This window comes from Conger conger, chromosome 6 (assembly GCF_963514075.1).
Source record: "Conger conger chromosome 6, fConCon1.1, whole genome shotgun sequence".
Taxonomy (NCBI): Eukaryota; Metazoa; Chordata; class Actinopteri; order Anguilliformes; family Congridae; genus Conger; species Conger conger.
The window spans coordinates 60248495-60265666 of record NC_083765.1 but is presented as its reverse complement, the minus strand read 5'-3'; the positions used below and the strand labels follow the sequence as shown (position 1 = coordinate 60265666).

At 44.7% G+C, this 17172-nt stretch overlaps 1 protein-coding gene across 1 annotated transcript in view; it reads right to left on the bottom strand.

Moving 5' to 3' along the window:
* LOC133131080 (FERM domain-containing protein 5-like) overlaps window positions 1-17172 on the bottom strand; it is a 94222-nt gene that overhangs the window by 17174 nt on the left and 59876 nt on the right. Inside the window, exons 2-9 of the mRNA XM_061246204.1 lie at window positions 11334-11438; window positions 9732-9774; window positions 9033-9111; window positions 6536-6633; window positions 4362-4485; window positions 1637-1724; window positions 1334-1422; window positions 339-402 (exon numbers count right to left, since the gene is read on the bottom strand). Of these exons, the coding sequence (XP_061102188.1) occupies window positions 339-402; window positions 1334-1422; window positions 1637-1724; window positions 4362-4485; window positions 6536-6633; window positions 9033-9111; window positions 9732-9774; window positions 11334-11438 (690 nt within the window). The remainder of the gene's footprint in view (window positions 1-338; window positions 403-1333; window positions 1423-1636; window positions 1725-4361; window positions 4486-6535; window positions 6634-9032; window positions 9112-9731; window positions 9775-11333; window positions 11439-17172) is intronic.

Genomic DNA, 17172 nt, shown 5'->3' with positions numbered 1-17172 from the left:
CAATGAAAAGAATTAACACCGCTCACTCAAGCTCCATATATTTAATGTGCTATTACCAACGTTTCAACCTTCAGGTATTCATCAGGAAATGAATTCCCTTTTGCGCCGAAAAAGACTTGAGGGTCGAATTGTTGGCGATACATAATACTGACTTACTAAATATATGCAGCTTAAGAGTGCAGTTTCTTTTAATATATAACAGCAACCACCAGCACCTTACAGTACACTAAACTGCGGTGTGTGTTTATTCCTCTGTAGATCGTGGGTAATGTAGTTAAGTAAGAACAGACTCAATTGAGCTGACACCTTGGCAATCTTTCAGCAATTCATTCCCTTACCTCCTTCTGATTTGCATATACATGGAATGTCTTCCCCTCAAACTTCAACTTCGTAACTTCGTTCCTGCCCACAAGGAGAGTGGGGTGTTAACTTAGATGGCACTGTACTGCTAGAATGAAGTTTTAAAATATTAATCACAACCACTTACTTTCACAAACAACAGCACACCAATTCCAGCTAATGTCAACTAAGCAACTGGAAGATTGCTTAGATTGCTTAGTTTTCTTTAGGTTGTGCATTCACAGTACAACAATGCCAGTTTTAAGACAATGGCATGTCCTGAACCTGAAATAATAATTTAAAGGTAAATGGTGACACACAGCAGCCCCCCCCCCCCCCACTGCAGTCCCACTCTCCCATCACCGGACAGCATGCCCGTGAACCAGCAGAGATATCAGTCTGTATGACACAGCAGTGATACATGTCATAAGGTGGTGCACTATGGTGTGATCACACTCTGACAGTACTGGTTTACACTGAGTTGAGGAAAAGTCTAGCACTGGTCATAACATCGAAACCCAAATTTGAAATTTCCCTGAAAAGTACCTTTCAGGGATACAAATACAGATATTAGCAAAGCTTAGTGGACTACAGACTCATTCCGGGACCCACCTCACACACTTCCATAGTGTGTTGAAGAAACACTGGTCTACAGTGTAGTTTTACAAACACGGGCGGGGTCTGCATTTCAGACCCTCCTCTGAGACTCAGTGTGCCTTTCCGGTCCTGAGAGGGGCAGAGACATGCCCATGAGAAGGCCCTTTTATTTTTGGCAGTGCAGGCCAGCCAAATCGTAGCTTGGCACTGGTAGATGGCCATCACTGGCAATTGTGACAACCAGCTGTTACTATAACTGACATCATGCATGATGCCTGACATTTCTCATTGGTCGGTTTTTGTGCTACCTCCATTCATCCACCAATGAGAGTACAGGGCAAAGGTCAATGCCCGGGGCAAGAGCATTATTCTCTGCTGTTCGAGAAGCTCCACTCACCACTTCAGGAAGTGGACTCTCTTGTTTCCCTGAAGCACGACAAATCCGAATGGGGTGAAGGCAAGGAAGGCGGGGTTTCCGGACACATCCTGTTGGGAAGATTTACGCCACACTGCAGACGGATGGGTGGAACACTGCCCGATAATTTGAGGGTGACCAGAGGAGCTCTCCCACCCCCCTACCCCCTAAACCCCCTATCACATGACCAGATGAAATCACTTCACAGCAATGACAGAGGTTATTAAGGACAGACCGTAGGGAACGTGAGGGTGATGTGGAGGTGGTGTGAGCGGGTCTCCTGACCTTGCATGGGTGAGGGTCAACACCATACGTCTCCAGCATCTGCGCCTTCTGGAGGAAGTTCAGCTCCGACGTCTCGGGCGTCTGGCCTCTGTGAGAGCGACATCAAGATGTGTTTGCACAATAAAAGCCCTCATCAAGTGTCTGCTTGACAGAAACACCTAAAAATGAAAAACATCACGGTGAACTGAACTGAATTCAAACTACGGTTTATAATGTAGTCCTGAAAAAAATGAATAAATGAGCCATGAAAATGAGCCATGACCGTTTCGACCTCGACGGTCTTCATCGGAACATCAATATTGGTCTTCTGATGAAAACCGTTGAGGTCGAAACATCAACCATTTTCATGGCTCAATAAATCACATTATTTGTTTTTTGGAGCACTGAGTGAGTCCTTTCTTGTCAGACTTGCAATTGCTCCTGTAACCCAGCACCTCACATAGACGTTTTTGGTGTGCATTTTTTTGTCTCATTATACAGTCATGCGGTGCTTCAGTCCTTGCCCTTGGTATTCACCTGTAATACTAGACAGGTACTGTAAGCAGGTTGAGTTTAGTAAGGTAAGCTAACTAGTCCGCCATATGGGATTACTTTATTCCATTCAGATTTACTTTAGTAAGGACAGCTGGGTGTACAGTGCAACCTCACATGACACCTGCTGGGAAAGCCACACCAGGATGCAGTAGGAATGCATGGCCACCAGGGGGCAGCAGAGGATTGACTCCAAAAAAAGAACACAGGCTACTGCAAATTGTCCAGCATCTGCTAAATCCTGCCAAATCAACCTGTCTGCTTTCTGTGTTTCTCTGCCTTGAACAAGTGACTGACAGGGTTCGCTGCGCAAGCTTCTCAAAAGAGCCAAGCTATTTTGTTTGGCCAATATAGCTCACTGAATTATTCCACTGAAATATCTCTTAAGGAGAGCTAATAATAAATCATGATGTCATATCAACCAGCGAGCAAAAACATTATGGGTTAGGCCCGGGGTCAGTAACCCTGGTCCTGGGGAGCCGCAGGTTGTGCTGGTTTTTGTTTTCACCTTAAAAACAGCTACCGATTCAGACCCAAGAAACAAGGTGATGTGAGTCAACTGTGTAATCAACTGCTTTCATTGATCAGTTGAGTGCTGAGTAGCAACAAAAGCCAGCACACCCCATGGCTCAGGGCGAGGCTAAATCACTAGTTCTCAAAGAATGATGCAACGAGCCCCACATAAACCATTAGACAATCAGATGGGCTGACCAGAGAGCAGCCTTTAAGATTGTGGAAATAAAGGAAGACATGAGGAAATGAAGCTATGATATTCCATGATAGCTATGAGCATTACATGTTAGACCACATCATTTCCACTACAGCCCAGCTCAATACACTGAGTGGAAGCTTGTGGTAAGCTTCTGCATTCATCCCAACCTCCACTGTTGATTCTGAGTGCAGACAAGGTTGCAATCTCCCAAGATGCAATGCCACTGCTGTATCTTATCAGACCTAAGTTCACAAGGAGAGGTCACGCACACAAGTTGGAGGAAGACACTTCATGAGCATAACAGCAGACGAACACGCAGGACCTGATGTGCTATGCAATGCTGACTGAGACCCTCCCATGCCAGAGCAACTCCACAGCTAACTGCGGAGATGCTAACAGAATCCATTTGATGCCAGACTGTGGAGCCCATCCATGCACTAAAACAGTGCCTCAACAAGACAAACTCCAGCAACTTATATTTTTATGGACCTTAATTTAATTTAACCTTCATTTTATTTAATCTCCCCAAAATAAACTGCACAGGTTATTACATTTCCTCTTCATTTCGCCTTCCCAGGACACCAGTTGTATGATTCTGCGCTAGGTTTGGGGAGTCGTGAAGATGGACCACACTGTACGGTATTACTAATTACTATTACTTTAGCGGTGCTGTAACACCCTCACTTAGACACCATGAGGAGGCATTCCTGTTGAATCAGTCAGAGCCGGTGTTTTATTAATGATCTCCGTCTCAAGCACTGAGCAAGCAAGCAATGGAGTAATTATCACACCGATCAATGAGGAGAGAGAGAGAGGGAGAGAGGGGGAGAGAGAGGGAGAGAGAGAGAGAGGGGGAGAGAGAGAACAAAGAGGGAGGGGATGGGGATTTCCCAGTTTCTTGCCTGCTGCAAAGCCAGTCATAAAATGCATTCCTACAGGCCGTAATGTAATGTAATGTAATCTCATGTAATGTGATGTAATGTAATTTACTGAATTGGAACGAATAGGATTTTTTTCCAACCTCGCCTTAAGTGTCGAAATGTCCCTGAGCAAGACACCAAACACCCAATTGATCCCAACAAGCTGGTTGGTGCCTTGCCTGGCAGCCAGTCGCCGTTGGTGTGTGAGTGAATGAGTGCGTGTATGATTGGGTGAATTAGTGGCATCGATGGTAAATAAATGGTATATAAATGCAGTCCGTTTCCCATTTACCAAGTGATCTAGTTGCGAGCAGGTTTTACCTTTGTGAATTTACCAATAATTTATTTGTCATTGTTTTGCTTAAAGCCTGCAAAACAATATCCAAAGTTCCTAGGATATTCTTACAAAAATAATAAATTACAATTTTTGCAATCTCAAAGCTTGTTAATTTCCCAGGGGAAAAATCTGACTAATACTCCATAAAATTGCAATCCGACATTTCCATATTTTAATAAGCCCTCGTGTCTTTGACTGAAGGTCTAGTGGGGCACGGCTCCTTACATCAGTTCTGTTTTGTGGATCTCAGCAATCCTCCTTTCCAGCTTCTCCGAGTGTTTGGGGAAGAACTGGAACTTGGAGCTGTACCCCTCCGGGTGCTTGCCTGGGTCGTAGTCGCCAATCTCAGCTGAAACAGAGAAGGGGAGAATCGTGGATCAACACAGCTTCAGCACATAGCTATATTCTCCACAGGGACCACACAGGACACTCAGCTGCCACCCGTTCAGGGAGCTCAGTGTTACACAGTATGGTATGGTGGTTTACAGATGGGAGGCCCAAAGGAAACCATGCTGATACACAGTCAACAAGGTTTGATAAAGAGACAGCGCTCGCCAATATTACATTACATTACAGTACATTACATTAATGGCATTTGGCAGATGCTCTTATCCAGAGTGATGTACAGTTGATTAGACTAAGCAGGAGACAATACCCCCTGGAGCAATGCAGGGTTAAGGGCCTTGCTCAAGGGCCCAACAGCTGTGTGGATCTTACTGTGGCTACACCACCGACCTCGCAGGTCCCAATCATGTACCTTAACCACTACGCGACAGGCCGCCCACCAATAGCGATGTCACGTCCTGTGTCCGTTGCTTAGTTTGTTTCCTTGTTCCTCCATATCTATGCCTTTTCTCAGTCCGTGCTCCGTTTCGTGTTTCTACATTTTCCCTGAACCTGTTTTCTAGTAACGCCCCCCACACCTGTCATAATGTGTTATAGTACTCACCTGAATCCCATTCTGTCTTGTTCTGTGTACATAGTCTGTCTGTTTTCATCTGTTGCTTGCAAGATTGTTAGGTGCCCTACTTTGTGTTTGCCATACTCTACAGCATTTTCTCCTGTTACCTGTTCCTGTGTCCTGCTTACCTGAAAGAGTAGGGGGTTCCAAGTTGTCCTGGCTAAATTCCCAACCCTGGCTCTTTAAACCTGCCACCTAATCATCCCCTGATTTTATTGGCAAAAACACTGTTCTTTCCCTCTCTACCTCAGCTGGTGTGTGGTGAGCATTCAGGCACAAAATAGCAACGGTGGATCACCCAGGTGGGTGGTGGTTGAGGCGAGTTTCCCCCTCATCACTGTAAGTGCTTTGAGTGTCTAGAAAAGCACTATATAAATGTAATTATCAATCTATCTGTCTATCTGATTATTTGTAATGTCATGGTACACCAATAAGGCCAGTCACATGGTCATTTCCTCCAATGCGGCATTGAGGCAACGCATCTAATTCCGCCATGTCCCCTACCAACATCCAGGCCACAATTAAAGCAGTCTTCATATTTCACAAGCTGTTCGCCTGCTTGTGAATGCCCCACTCAGCACAGCTACCGTGGAACAATGTGCCTAGCTCTCAGCTTTTTGCCTACCTTGATTACATGATGAACAGACAGCTTAAGCACAATGCCGGGGCCTTAATGAACATAATGAATAAATCAAGGCTTTCATCTTCAGGGAATGCGGTGAATATCACAGTGTCATGCATCTATCATGCATCTATCACTGAGGCGATGCTAATTGTGCTAGTGGGACACGAGAAAAAGCTAGTTTCTGCTCAGAGTGCATTTGTCTCTGTACCCAGCCCAAGCTGGTCAAGCTGGTGTAAGCTGTGTTTTCGGCACTTCTAGCGGGTCAACCAGCTGTTCACCAGCTGACCGGCCTATGTAGTCAGCCAGTCCACCAATTTCCCGCCAGTTTACTCGACCTGCTTGACCAGCTGTCCAGCTCGGGACCAGCTTCGACCACCTTTTCCAGCTTTGTCCAGCTCGGGACCAGCTTCGACCACCTTTTCAAGCTTTGTCCAGCTTTGACCAGCTTTGACCAGCTAGAGACCTGCTTTGACCAGCTTTGTCCAGCTAGAGACCAGCTTTGATCAGCTATGACCAGCTTTGATCAAATTTGTCCAGCTAGAGACCAGCTTTGTCCAGCTAGAGACCAGCTTTGTCCAGCTAGAGACCAGCTTTGACCAGTTTTGTCCAGCTAGAGACCAGCTTTGACCAGCTTTGTCCAGCTAGAGACCAGCTTTGATCAGCTTTGTCCAGGCACAGGCCAGCTATGACCAGCTTTGTCCAGGCTTAGACCAGCTACGACCAGTTCGAAGTGTCAGTAATACAGCTCAAACCAGCTTAAACCTGGTCTAAGCTGGTCTTGGCAGTACTTTTCAGCAGGGGAAATCACGCTACCTTGCAGGATGTATGCAGCCAGCAGGGCAGCGTCAGATGTCTTGCACAGGAGGCGACCGTGGTACAGATCTCTCTTGATCTGCAGGAAGACAAGATACCTGCGGTGGTGACAGAAAAGGGAAAAGAGCATCCCATCATCTGGACTGGCTTTTAAAACCAGTGACGTCAACTTTAGTGAGAAAGATCATGCATGCAATTATTTTCTTTCATTATTATTTCATATTTTTACAATGTTTTTCTCTCACTTCGGAATGGCAAATCATATTTACAGGCCCATTAAATTATATCAGCATGAATTACATGCCCACTCTATGTGTGTGTGTGTGTGTGTGTGTGTGTGTGTGTGTGTGTGCCAGATACAACATGAGCGCATTCTACTGTGACATCCCACACACACAGATACAGTACTGGGGCTCTTTCATTTTCGTTAATTGGTGCATTATTTTCACTATCTAAAGGCACAATAACAGATCCAACTCTGAGCTGTGAGCTTCAGGTGTATCATCTCGGGTTACTTCCATGATATCACAGACCTCCCACAATGCCAAGCTGCTACTGCTGTCCTCGACTGTATGTAACACACGGCAGAGGCCTCCGAAATACTGCTCTCACTGTCCACTGTGGAAGAAGCCACCAGTCTCAACAGAGAAATATCCATATCAAAGTAACTGATTATGGCTGAAGTTTCCAGCCTCAATCCAGAACAGAAAATATATAATAATATATTCAAGACTGGACATTTTACTGTAACACCACAGAGGAGAGTTAATACTCTACATGTGCCCTCTGTTGGAGGCCTTGAGTTCTCAGTGTGCCTGTTCTTGCTTGCATGTGGGAGACATGCTCGTCTTATCTTCAACTTCAAAACTAGGCCGCTAACAGAGTTAATAGCATATCACTTAAGGTTCCATATTTGGTTTAAAAAAAAAAAAAAAAAAAGCAATTACGTTCTGTTCTCTAGGTGAGGCGGGTGAAACAGCTGTTGCTGTTCCCACCAGTCAAATTCTGTCCTACATTTCCCATCCCTTTTATATCACAGACCCCTGATTCTGCATGTACAGATTTAACTTCACAAAGTCAAATGGATAATTGAAGAGTGAAAGACAGCCCACATGATCCCACTGGTGTACACTGTGTAAGCTGTACGAGAGACTGCCTGCATTTCATCACTTCCATGATGTAAAATAAATTAGCCAAGAAAATTATGCAAACATGAATAAACACGTATAAATATTCCTCCCTATCTTCCTCAAAGAGGTGGCTGATCCTCATAATGTCACAGATTGTCCATTCAGCTCTGTGCAGCATATCAGAAGTTGTACCTCTGCTATTGTTGAAGCTTACATGTCCTAACTTGCTTGTGAATATTAATAAAGGTGTGAATGAAGACTGAATGTCCATAGCTATAGACAGCACCTGAACCTTGAACTGAACTTATTAAACTAACTAGAATATTCCAAACGAACAGAAAAAAAGGAAATAAGACCACGTTAAACCTTAATGTGTTTCAACATCAACGTGAAGTCCTTATGTAAGCCACTATTAACATGACCAAACAGCAGCTTTGATAGCTCTACCTGTAGCACAAGAATGCAGAAGTCAATTCCCAGAGAGAAATGTCCCTAAAATCCTTTAATATCACTGTGCACACCTCAGTAGCCATCGTCTCCTTGGGTTATGAGAATGTGTTAGCGATGCTACCGGCGCGGGACAGGAAGATTTTCTGGGTCACCTGATTGCAGACGGAAAGTGGGATACGGACGCAGCGAAGCGTGTGCTGTAGCTCAGAGCTAACGGGGATAATCACGTACCATTTAGAGCAGGACTCCAGCGGTCAATGTCCCACCATTACTAGCAGCCCCCCTCCCCCAAACCCCCAGTCTCCCCGTCTACGGGCAATTAAAGAGGGAGACAGTCAGCCACACAGAGCAGAATAATAAGGCCCACCAACCATACTGTAATATATCTTTACTTTCTTAAAATCCCATATTCCATTCCATTTGCTCTCCTACATTCTAGTGATGAGCTCTTTTAAAAATCACGACACTGCAAAAAGTGACGGTCTGAACACGCATTTTAGTCTTGTAATAAGACTTATGTTCTATGTGCGATAAAAAAACAAGATCTTATTAGCCTGTTTTAAACCAATGTTTGCTCAACAAAAATAGCTTATTCCATTAGCAAATCTTGAAATGACTCAAACCTTCTCACCACATTGGCAGCTTTTTTGGCTAGGCGTACAATCTTATGTACCTATAGGGTTATAATTAATCAGTACCATTTTTGCTGAGGAAACATACTCAACTGAACCCGAAGAGAACATTACTTTCAGGGTACATGCGCTCCATGGAAAAATGTACCTCCACTTTATTTCTGAGCGCAAAGGACAGCAGATGCAGATGTGTGATGATATTCTGAACAATATGTGCCACAGCATTGTGTGTGTGTGACTCAGGCGGAGCGGGCTGCCTTGGTTATGCCCGCGGGAAAATCTCACCTGGTGATTTCCTCTTTGAGGGCTGCTGGGTCCGGGGGGTAGAACTTGACCCGTAAACACATGGTGAAAGGCGGCTGGGCTGTGAAACAGAACCACGGGTCGGAACATGAGTGGCGACCAGCTCAAAACACAGTTTACTCATCAAAATCTAGTTCAGACTTTGAAATCATATGTTTTTGCTCAATAAAACAAAAAGTATCAATTAGATAAAACAGGACTGCAAAAAAAGTATTTTAGTGTTTTATTTCCTTTATGCAAAAAAAGAAAAATAACAATATTGCCAATGAGGTAAGACAGTTTGACTCATTTCAAGACTTACCAATGGAACAAGAAAATGTAACTTGTCAAGCAAACATTATCATAAAACAAGCTCATATTTTCTCCGTGAGAGAAAGGATCTTAATTCATATTAGAGTCTCATTTTCCATCTAGGTAAGAATTAACTTTAATACTAGAATTTATTATTTCTTTCTGTTATAAATTCTAGTATTAAAGTTTTGTTTGCAGTCCCCTTGAGACAGGTGTTACATACATTTGAAATATTCTAAATTAGATTTGGTTAGATTGTATAAACTGGTTTTTGGGTATATATTGCACTTGGGATTATAAATATGCAATAAATGTTTTCTAAGAGTAGTACATATGTTACGTCATAATTATCATGCATAGATTAGAGCACAAGAACAACCTAATACTTACATTTCATTTGTTTGGCAATTGACTTTGTAAACTCCAACCAATGCTGCAATGACAAATGAAAAAATATTTTAAAAGACCAATTAGTGTACTGTAATCATGATGAGCAGCCAGTCACTGGGGAGAAAGTAAGACAATGCTGGAGAAATGGATCAAAACACAATAATTCTATCCACATAATTTAGTCTAGTCTAATGAAAACAGCTGATGCTTCAGAGGTAAACATGAAACTGTATTCTTACGAAAACAGGGGACATCAGGTTTAGAGTTCCCATTAATTAAAAACACACACACACACACACACAAGCACGCAGACACACGCACACACACACACACGCACACACACGCACGCACACAAGCACACAGACACACAGATGCACACGCACAGATGGAGAAAATCAATCCCAGCCACACTCTGGTCATCAGTCTGGGTTTAAGTAGCATAATGCCTGGCTGCAGGGCATTAGCGGTGGGCTTTAACTGCGTTGCCATGGTGCTAATTTATGGCACCTCAGAACAGCAACCCAAAGGGGACTGGGAAACAAATATGAGAGCGCTCAGGAAAAAGCCAGTTTTACTGTTGAGGTGTGAGGAGGGCAGTAGGCCAGGGGAAGTTAAGGTACTGGGCCGGCACCCATTGCACCAATCGCTGAGTCTCACCATCCCTTACACAGCCCTCAGCTAAAAGTGGAAGGTGTGAGGGGTGGAGTAGGGCAAGGGGTCGGCGTTCCCACCTTGTCTTGACAGCCAAGTGCAATTCTTTGCCTTGGCACCAAGCCGGTTTTAAGTGTTACTGCATAGCGCCTACCCATCTTTAGCATACAATTCATCCTAAAATGCTCAGAAACTAGGCTACAGATTGGTAAATTTCCAAATGTATTGATATCAATTCTCAGATAAGGAACAGAGAAAAGATCAGCAGTCTGTCAAACCAGCGAGACAGCAGGGGAGGGGTGTCCCCCCATCGTTTTAAGATGGTTTAGTCCATCAAATCCATTTTATTTACAATCTATTTTGAGGCTCCTCAAAGCAACAGCAGCAGCAGCATCCACATCTAACAGAGCTGGGGACTGCGGAATCAGAACTGCTGAGTAAGCCGTCTCTGCGGAGACGAAAATACACCCGAGGAGTGCACGTGAATTACTCATGAATCAAGTGTATCTGACAGCCAATCCAAAGGCAGTACAATTATAACTCCTATCTGTTAAGTCCAATGGAACGGGTCCTGCTCTGCACTGAGAAAGAAAGGAAAGCCTTCCCCTCACAAACAAACAAACCTCTTCCTCAAAAGCCTTATTTGTACTTCGTCACACAACCCTTGCGACAAGTGTCGAATAACAGAAATAACAACGTCGCACTCTGTCACGCAGCGTTCTTTGGACAGGATCGGGCAGACAGTGAAAGTCACTGTCGAGGACAATGTCTTGTTTTCAAAATATATAAACAAACTGTCAGGAGTTTGGCTGTCGGGAGCTGTCAAGCTGCCAGGAGTTTGACATCTCGTTACCAAAGAGACAATAGGACTCTCGTCGCCGACCTATGTCAAAGTAAAAACGCGAGACATTGCACAAACAGGCGACAGGTGAAGGCCAAAGCATAACTCACCCTCTGCTTGTCGGGGTCCACATATCTGATGCCGAAGTAGTCCTTCTCCAGCAGGTTGAGGTGATGGCAAATGAGGTCAAACAGATACTGGCCCTTCGCATCGCGCTGCAAGATGAGAAAAACACAGTGTGAATACATCATCCAATTCCCAGGTGTGGGGAAACCCACCCTAGTTACCCTAGCCCAGGGGTTGGCAAAAACTCACATCAAGTTTTTCTTGGGTCAGTGAATCAGAAATTTATATCGGACCTGAAGACAAGTATTGTAAATTCTGCCTATCATGGCCAGAATGCGGTAAATATTTCACACGACTTCGGAAGAGGTATATTGTTTATTGTATATTAATGCAATACCTCGGAAAGGTCCTGACAGTGTAAACGGGGAGGGTGGTAGGGGGATTGGGGGGTCTATGAAAATGAGAAAATATACAAACTTCTTGTGACATCGACACATTCATTGCTGGCAGCAGGGAAACCATGAAACAGTATCCCTAAGATGAAGTCAAAGAGGGACTCAAACTGAACGGGGGTGACCTGCCAGGACTGGAGTATGTGTTGGTGGGTGACAGGCAGTTTGAGTACCCTGCCCAAGAAACAGAGAGCAACAGGTGGGACAACAGCACAACCTGGCAAACCCAACTGCTTTCTGAGGATACTAGCTTACCCAGCATTATAGATTTTTCATTGTTTTGAATGAAACAACCCACTCAACCCACACTTCATGCAGCAGGCAGGCACACATGCACACCCACACACACATGCACACACAATCATACACACAGACACAGCTTCCCCTTGATACCTTTCTCTTCAATACTGCTATGAAACCAGTAACACATTTCTGAGAGGTTTTGTTCAGGAGGTTAATGAAAAATACCACAGGGCTCAATGCACGTAATTCAATTTTTTTCAATCTTTTTATACTGATACGGATTCGAGGGCCAGTGAGGCCGGAGAAGATTCAGAGGAGGACCCTGGAGTGGGCGGGCACTGCCGTTTATACAACCAATCCGATAACGCAAGCTGGTGAAAAACGTTAAAGCAAAAATGTCCTGGTTGGTCATTACAATACCCACAATGCACCGCTGCGGTCTAAATTCCCTCTGCCTTAGACTGCAGAACACTAATGAAAAAGGGGATTTAGAGATGAAAGAGAAGGTGAGGGAGGAGGGCCGGGCCCCTGATAGATCACCGTAAGGCTCACCAGACCTAAACCCCGATTTGAACGTGAAACTCCCTACACAATTATCCTCAACCCCCAGGCTTATTATTTTTCTTTTGGCAAATGATAAAAACTTGCAGTGCTTGTCATTTCATCGCAATGAGCGGCAACCTTTTGGCGAGCAGGGATTAGCAGATCATGAGATGTGTGTCACTGTCACATACTACATGAGCCAGCAATAGTGCAAAACACACTCACTTCGGAGACTTTGGAAGATTGCAAATGTGACTAGGTGCCGGTGTTGTAGTCCAAACATAGGTCAATCTAGTCTTAAAACAGGGTCTTTTTGAATACGTTAAAATAGGAATAATAGAAAATAAAATGAGTAGATTGCTCCTGGGTCCCCTTTCCTTACACAATGAACTGAACCTTTTTAAACATGCTTGACAAACGGTAATGAAAAACAATCAGAGCACCAATCGATCGCTCGGTCAGGCGGAGGTGAAGCTCCTCTGTCCTTGGTGCTGACGGCCTGCCAAGCTTCATTAAACACAATAAACCTTCAACGGAGGTCAAATGTCATCTTCTGCTCCTCTCTCACTGGTAAATAAAGGTTTATTACTATACTCCAGCAGTTCTCAGAGACAGGCAGCAGCGAATTAACAGACCTGCTGAAAAACCTTCTGGAATCATGTGTAATGTGGCCTAAATCTGAGAAGCTGCTAACCAACCACGGCTTCCATTCTGACCTATAAATCTACAGGACAGCCAGAAGGACAATCATAAATCACGGTGAGATAAACGGCTGGGATTAATGAAGGTTTCACTAGAACGCTGCCCTTACTCTTCTGTTTTCAGGGGCGTCTGACGCTTGTGTGTCACATCTGTGGAAATGGCAGGATGGGGGGAGCGACAGGGCATCTTTAATTAAGGTCAGATAATGAGTTCTGTCAGCAGTCACGCTTCTCAAAATGACACTGAAGACCCAAGCGAAGCACCTTGGAGGGTCATCTCGCCATGCAACGCTCTTGGTCGTTGTGGTGTAGGACATTATTCCTCAACCCTGGGCCCAGGAGATGGCTGCATATTTTTCGGTTCTTTGAAACCAAGCTCCAAATTAAACTTATTGAGCTTTTAATTGAATACTGACCGTACCCGTTTGCTCCAATGGATAACTACAGTTAAAGGTGTTCTTGGTCGTTAAATTATATAACACTGTCATAGAAGTTACTGTCATACAATTTACAGATAACAGTATGACATTTTTACATCATTTGACATAACAGGTTGATGTCAGGTTATGTCACGTGTCTGACAGTGCTTCATCAGCCTTATGGCAAGGGGTTCAGGTAAAGTGTTTCTGTGTTATTTCATGCCTCTTAAATAATTAATACTCACAGGTATCCAACTTTAATAAACTAACCCACTTTTGCGTTACATTAATGACTAATTAAGTTTGGGATAGCTCAATTTGTTTCAAGGGCAAAAATGTTAAGCAACTACTCATCTTCTTATTAACACCAGCAGAACCCCAACAGCAGTCTTTCACAATCAATCTGCTCCCTTTCAATCTCTTTCAAAAAAGACTCAAACATAAAAAGCACAAGAAGGATCACTGCAGTTGCCATGCTCGTTGCCGTGGGAGCTTGCTTTGAGTGACGCATGACTAGTTTACCACTGTTGTCTTCTTCACCAAGCGAGAACGTCACTCTCCATCACAGAACCACGCCCCATGCATGTCTGTTAATGAGTCTCAGTGCATAGTGACCAGTAACATGAGGGGGTGCACTGTGGAGACCCCTATCATTCTACATTCTACACGCTTCACCTACCGGCATGCATTAGGTATTTTACAGCAAATAGAACGACTTTGAGCAATAAATTATATTGGGCAGTTACCACACACAAATGTTAGCAGGTTAGTCAAAGAAAAAGACCACATAATATCCTTGAGTATTCCTTTGAACACTAAAACATGGATCTCATGCTGGTTAGCAAGCAAGCATGTGCATACAGGACCGTTGCTTGCTGGTAGTAGGTGTTTTTTTTTTTTTTTTTAGATATTTCTTAGGCCTTTTGCAGCTTTATTGGACATTATATAGTATAGAGAGACAGGAAGAATGGGAGCGAGAGAGAGGGGAAGACACGCGACAAATGTCAGACGGTCGGATTCGAACCGCCGACGTCGCGGCTCGCAATGAGCATGCAGTCAGTGCTCTACAGGCTGCGCCACCGAGACACCCTGGCAGTAGGTGTTTTGCGCAGGCAAGGACCGTGTTTCCCCGGCGATGAGAGTGCATGGCTGACCACCTTCAGTGCCTGTCGTCAGGCGACGGCCTGGACACCCATGCCTCAGTAAAACAGTAATTACAGAGGTCCTGTCTCCCTCTCTACATTAGGAGGTTTTCTAACAACAAGCAAACGCTTTATTAAGCTCTGGATGAAGTGGCGCGGCTGTTCGCTGCGACCGCTCCACTCCTCTGACCTTCTCTGATAGAGCCAGGGCCCTGTCACTTCTGGGCAGGACTGCTCACAGCTATACCACAATCCTCTCTGACACGTTTGCTCACCGGCCCCGAGTAAAAATAGACGTTCAGCACGCCGGAGTATGCCGGAGCGTACATACAGACATTTATCCGTGTGCTGCTGCAGCATATGCCCTTATCCAGGGCATCTTAAATCATTATTCCCACTTATACAGCTGGATAACTGCGGCAGCATACGCCCTTATCCAGGGCATCTTAAATCATTATTCCCACTTATACAGTTGGATAACTGCGGCAGCATACGCCCTTATCCAGGGCATCTTAAATCATTATTCCCACTTATACAGCTGGATAACTGCTGCAGCAATTCAAGGTGAGCACAATGCAATGGAGGATAACATAGGGCCTCACATGGGAATCAAACCTCTATTACAGGCACATGGTCCCACGGCGTGTGCACATACACACACACACACACGCACGCTCACACAAACACACAGACACACACGCACGCTCACACACACACACACGCACGCTCACACGCACGATCACACACGCACGCTCACACGCACACACACACACGCACACACACGCACGCTCACACAAACACACAGACACACACACACGCACGCTCAGACACACACACACGCACACTCACACACACACACACACACAGACACACACACGCACGCTCACACACACACGCACGCAGACACACAGACACACGCACACACACGCACGCTCACACGCACACACACGCACGCACGCAGACACACGCACGCACATGCAGACACACAGACACACGCACACACACGCATGCACGCACACTCACACAAACACACAGACACACACACACACACGCACGCACGCACACACACGCACGCATGCAGACACACGCACGCACATGCAGACACACAGACACACGCACGCACATGCAGACACACAGACACACGCACGCACGCAGACACACACACACGCACATGCATAGACCCACACACATTTCTGTACATTATTTTATAAGACCAATGATAATTTAATAAAAGAAACTGCAGTTCCCTGGTTTACAGAAAAATACAATAGAACAAAGGCCACCTATCTGTTCCCAGACACACAGGAAGACCTATGCAGGGCCTGCAATGCCCACTCATTTTCTTCAGCTTTGCTTCAACAAGCCCCACATCCCTCCTGACCACGGCCATTCCTCCAAATCCGTAAAAAATGTAACAACCAATTATTGCATAAATGCAAAAGCACGAGACTGAGATTAATCACAGACAGCTGGGTGTAAATTGTTATTCATGAGCCACATTTGAAAGGCAATTTACACAAAGACAACAAAGAGTCAAGCTAAAAAAAAGCAAAAAAATGTAACAATACATTTTATGTCACCTCGACTTGTTCATCCACAGCAATCTTCCTGTCTAATAATGTTGAATAACAGCCCGCACAGCCACACTGCACTGCAGCCAATTCCAGCCAAGTGTTGGTGCCGTTGATTGAATGGCCGGTCTGAACTTGCATTGTGAAGTGAAGTACCTGCCTTCTGACTGTAACCTTCTCACACTGGCACTTGGGAGAGTACAAAAGGAAGGGGGTAGTTTAAGGGCATACCTGCTGTTCTCTGGCAGCATTATTGCACTGTTATAAATGTAATGAATGAGCCTGATGAGATTCTAATTAAAACTAATGGCAGCTTGTCTTCTCTAGAGCTGAGCAGGAAGTGCCCAGCAGTGCATGAACGCACACCAGATCAATGATATCATAAACATCCACCAGCCCACAAAATTTGCTGCAACATTATAATGCAAGGGAAAACTCAGCACCATTGAGGATCCTAATTTGAATAGCAAATCCACCAACATGATGCATAGCCATTTCTGGAGACTGTACTTACAATAAAGGTTCCTAATAATGGGTTGCACTTAATATGTGCCATTCAGGGAGCTCAAAGAGCTTTGCAGTGAAAGGAAAATAATTGACTTCAAATAATACCCAAAGCTACCTTGGTGATACATAGCAGCCATTTTGTGCTAGAACTCTATATATAATCTGTGGTAGAGCGGGAGGGCTTCACTGAGGAAGATGAGGGATGATGGGGAATCTGACCTGCGCACCAGGGAATCCCATACTCTTAGAATATACAGCATATACAGCATAATGGGATGAGCACGGGCCTTATGCTACAAGTCGGT